Source organism: Callionymus lyra, chromosome 6 (assembly GCF_982586985.1).
Source record: "Callionymus lyra chromosome 6, fCalLyr1.hap1.1, whole genome shotgun sequence".
In the NCBI taxonomy this organism is placed as follows: Eukaryota; Metazoa; Chordata; class Actinopteri; order Syngnathiformes; family Callionymidae; genus Callionymus; species Callionymus lyra.
Window position 1 is genome coordinate 4,293,757 of NC_141823.1, and position 5,000 is coordinate 4,298,756.

The 5,000-nt window shown below is 41.8% G+C and overlaps 1 protein-coding gene across 1 annotated transcript in view; it reads left to right on the forward strand.

Moving 5' to 3' along the window:
* The window catches only part of LOC148076234 (regulator of G protein signaling 9-binding protein), a 69,576-nt gene continuing 64,576 nt past the window's right edge, over positions 1-5,000 (forward strand). The window contains exon 1 of the mRNA XM_087793090.1: positions 1-1,071. Within this exon, the coding sequence (XP_087649216.1) occupies positions 317-1,057 (741 nt within the window). The 5' untranslated portion in view covers positions 1-316 and the 3' untranslated portion in view covers positions 1,058-1,071. The remainder of the gene's footprint in view (positions 1,072-5,000) is intronic.

The following is a 5,000-nucleotide window of genomic DNA, read 5'->3' on the forward strand; positions in this document are numbered from 1 at the left end:
CCCCCTGAAGCATGAGCGCGGGACCGCCGGGCTGCGCTGCTCTCTGAAGGTGGACCGTTGGTCTCAAAGGTTCTGGTCGTCGTCGGGTCACCTGTAGACTCGGGAGGTCCAGGTCCAGGTCCAGGTCCAGGTCCAGGTCCAGGTCCAGGTCCAGGCGCGGGTTAAAGCCATTTACAGGCGCATTATGACTAAGCCGCTCTGCGCCGCGACCGCTTCAGGGACATGAGTGGTGCGTTCAGGGGATTTGCAGAGCGGTGGGTGTGCTTGTGTGGACACTAGACGAGCCTGCGGTTCTGGTCCATCCGAGTCTCTGACCATGGGGAAGGAGGAGTGCAAGACGATGCTGGACGCGCTCAACAAAGTCACCGCCTGCTACCGGCACCTGGTGGTGGCCCTGGGCAGCACCTCGGACTCGCAGAACCTCCGCGAGGAGCTGAAGAGGACCCGCAAGAAGGCCCAGGAGCTGGCGGTGGCGAACCGGACCAAGCTGACCTCGCTGCTGAAGGACAAGAGCATCAGCAAGGAGGACCGGGTCGAGTACGAGCGCCTGTGGGTCCTGTTCTCCAGCAGCATGGACCTGCTGGAGGTGGACATGAAGCGCTCGCTGGAGATCGGCCAGGACTTCCCGCTGAAGGTCCCGACCCGGCACCTGATCCAGACCGGCATGACGGGCAGCACCACCACCGTGGCCGCGCGCGCCATGAGCGTGCAGAACATGAAGTACGAGGCGGACTCCAACATCGACACGGCGGACCTGCGGGACCTGCAGAGCGAGATCTCGCAGGTGAGCCAGATGATGGAGGAGATGGAGATGAAGGTGCAGGTGGCGCCCTGGGCCGTGGAGGCCAAGCAGGAGGCGGGCGCCGAGCTCAAGTCCAGCATGAGCGTGGGGAACTCCTCGGTGGGGGTCATCTCCATCTGCGAGGAGGAGCCCAAGGAGGAGGAGGGGGGCGGGGCACGGGACTCCGGGGTCGCCACCGTCTGCGCCGTGCTGGGCTTCTTCGTCATCGTGGCCGTGGCCCTGGTCCTGGGGTACCTGGTCATCAACATGTCGTGAGGCCGCGCGTGCACGTCGTAGCTGAGCAGTAGGAGGACAGTAGACGAGCGTCATGGTGGCGCGTAATCCCGGCGGATTAGGGGGAGGCTCAGTGTGGCCCCTGGACACTCCTGGACGGATGTGAGTAGAGCTAGACGCGTGTGGCCCCCGAGAAAATATAGAGGTGGTTGCAATGAGGGTCTGATGCTGAAGGGGGCGCTGACGAGGTAAACTAATTTCAACTTGTCCACGGGTTGTTCAAAGATTAAAAAACGACATGATTTTCTCTGAATTAAATTTTAACCAAAGTTCAACTACAGTAAAATAATCTAAATAAAATATCAATTTAAAGGCAATTTATAGGGAAAATAAAAATGAATTTTGCTTCAGGGATTAGTTACAAAACCAGAGAAGCACTGAGACGACACATACCTCCCCCGAGGGGCAAATTTCACTTTACACAGAAACCTATGAAACAAGTAGAAAAAAAAACACGATTCACGACTTGTATGACAAACTCTAGACCAGACATATATTTTTGGAAGTTACATCAACTAGTAACCCTAAAACAATGTCATCATTTGACAGTGTAATTGTTTAAAGGTTTTTGGCGGATGTACTTACAGTATTTGCGCTTCCAAAATGTCAAAAGGCAAAGTGATATCACACTCTTCTTAGACCCCTTGTTCAAGAAAACACATTTCTAGACTGTGATTTTTTTTTTTATACCAAATTTAATACAAAATTAAAAATGAACATAACCCAGGTTCTGTGATCGACCGTCTTCAGGAAAGATTTCACTTGAAGACGTCTTTATTTGCAATGATCTTCCATCGCTAACGAAAAACAGAAATTATTTATTTAACATTTGACGAAATCCTGACGAAAAGAAAATCATGTGTTGAATCAAATTTTTTTGGGACGAAAATAATTCTCAAAATCGATTGTTTGTTTTTGGGTAAAAACATTGAAATGTGTTTTAAGTTCATTTTTAGATAATTAAAATAAAAAATTCACTGAATAGACAATTTAAAATTTAAACTAAACATGCTTACGTTAATTTTAAGAACCTTTTAAGACCAGAAAATTAGACTGATTTTCTTTTTTCAACATTGTACGATGAAAAAAACAACGTTGAAAATTTTTAAAACTTTAATTTTTGCGTTGATTCCCTCGCTTTAGAGCCATCAGTGAAAATTTGTTTTAAAAAGTTTTGATAGTTTTACCTCATCAGTTGCTTTGGTTAATAACCCAAGAAATACATTTTTTTTAATTGGAAATAAATAAAAACACATTATGCCAATCAATGGCGTCCATCAATCATCGACGCCATTTTGAATGTACCGTTAGCGACGATGCTACGTCAGTGAGAAGTTCCAAAGCAAGTTTGAAATGTTTTTTGTTTTTGTTTCCTGTTGTAGCGAAAAAATACTGCAATTTTTAGTCAAAATGTTGTGAATGTTCCCAGGACGAGTAACCATGACGACGGAATCTTTTACATCTATTTATCCCAGAATCGACGACAACGAACAAATCGAGTGAACGACGGACATTTTTTCAGGGCTTTTTTTCTCTTTCTTTCACACACCGAATGTAACGACCTGTGAGTATTTGTACACCGACGATACGTGTAAATACAACGAGTCTATTTCTGATAATAAAAGTTGCAAACACTGACGTGAGGCTTCGTTACCTTCGTTAACTCGGCGCTAATGGTTTTACCGTAAGAGCATTTGAGGTTATTTGTGGCGCGAGGCTCGTGGCTGAAGCTCACGTAAGCCTGGAGGTCAAGAGTCACTCGTTCACCGTCTCTGATCCAGGAAGTGAGGCTCAGCTGGATTTACTTCTCGGTAAAAGGTCCAAAAAAAAGAGGTCCGGGTTCTGGAAGTTGAGTCCCGGCTCTGAGGATCTGAAAAGAGTCTAGAATCTTACGACTGCTGGAAATAACAGTAGGACTGGAATCAACGGGTCAAAAAGACCCGGGAGAGTTTGGAATATGAGACTTTGTTTTGACCAAATCCTGTCTTGGGTTTTTGGGAAGGAGTTGATCTGTTTGTTGAGACCTCGTAGACCCTTATTTTCTCTCTTTCTTTCCCTTCATCACGTCCTTAGAACTCCATGAACTCTCTTCTTCTTTTACTGGTAACTTTTGTAGATAACTCTGGGTTCTAACGTTTGAAATGTTTATTTTTATATAACAAAACTAAAAATGAAAAGTCTGTGCGATTTTTAAAGTGTGGATAAAAATGTGAATATCTTAAAATTGTCAAATTGGAAAAAAAATAAAATTGTAAATTGTCAAATATTTTGATAAAAGTTCAATTTCAATCCGTCAAAGAATTTAGAAAGAAATCACTTTTAAAAAATGTTCTCTTTTATCAAAAAAACAAAAGTCAGGCACAGACTGTTTTTTTTTTTCTAATAAAAAAATTAATTCCAAATTTTGTGAGAAAACTAAAGAGTCTTTCTGTCAGAAAATAAATGTTGTTATTGCGACAAAATAAAAGCTGAAAAACAGCAACAGGTTTTCCTGAAATGACCAACAATCGTGAACCAATGGAATGTCCGGGTCACGTGTGACGACGCTGCTGATTGGCTGAAACGTTTTGGACTCAAAATGACTCAGTTGTAACTTGACAACGTTTTGTTTTCAAACCAAAATATGTCCAAACATCAGCTTTAAAAGATGCTGGACTCACTGTATCCTCTCATCCTCAGTCATCGCGTGGATCTCATCGTTCCATTAGCTGCGGAGGTCGTAACGACTGCTAGTTCTAGCAACCGGAAATGTAATGCAAGACAAATATGAATATTTACAAAAACATATGCTAACGAAAAAAACAAAAAACATTTTTAATGGAAAAAGAATTAAAAAAACAAAATTTTGTTCAAGAAAAAAACCCCATCAAAACATCAAAAAATGTGTAGTATTGCCGTGTTGTGATAGTGTAGTAACAAGTATATATGTGTAGTATTGTCCAGTACTTGACTCTGGTGTTGTTATAGTGTAGTAACAACTATATTTATGTGTAGAATTGTCGAGTACTTGACTCTGGTGTTGTGACAGTGTAGTAACAAGTATATATGTGTAGAATTATCGAGTACTTGACTCTGGTTTTGTGATAGTGTAGTAAAAAGTATATATATGTGTAGTATTGTGCAGTACTTGACTCTGTTGTTGTGATAGTGTAGTAACAAGTATGTATGTGTAGTATTGTTGAGTACTTGACTCTGATGTTGTGATAGTGTAGTTACAAATATATATTTGTAGTATTGTCCAGTACTTGACTCTGTTGTTGTGATAGTGTAGTAACAAGTATATATGTGTAGTATTGTCCAGTACTTGACTCTGATGTTGTGATAGTGTAGTAACAAGTATATATGTGTAGTATTGTCCAGTACTTGACTCTGGTGTTGTGATAGTGTAGTAACAAGTATATATGTGTAGTATTGTCCAGTACTTGACTATGGTGTTGTGATAGTGTAGTTACAAGTATATATGTGTAGTATTGTCCAGTACTTGACTCTGGTGTTGTGATAGTGTAGTAACAAGTATATACGGTAGTATTGTCGAGTACTTGACTCTGGTGTTGTGATAGTGTAGTAACAAGTATATATGTGTAGTATTGTCCAGTACTTGACTCTGGTGTTGTGATAGTGTAGTAACAAGTATATATGTGTAGTATTGTCGAGTACTTGACTCTGGTGTTGTGATAGTGTAGTAACAAGTATATATGTGTAGTATTGTCCAGTACTTGACTCTGGTGTTGTGACAGTGTAGTAACAAGTATACAGTATATGTGTAGAATTGTCCAGTACTTTACTCTGGTGTTGTGATAGTGTAGTAACAAGGATATATGTGTAGTATTGTCCAGTACTTGACTCTGGTGTTGTGATAGTGTAGTAACAAGTATATATGTGTAGTATTGTCGAGTACTTGACTCTGGTGTTGTGATAGTGTAGT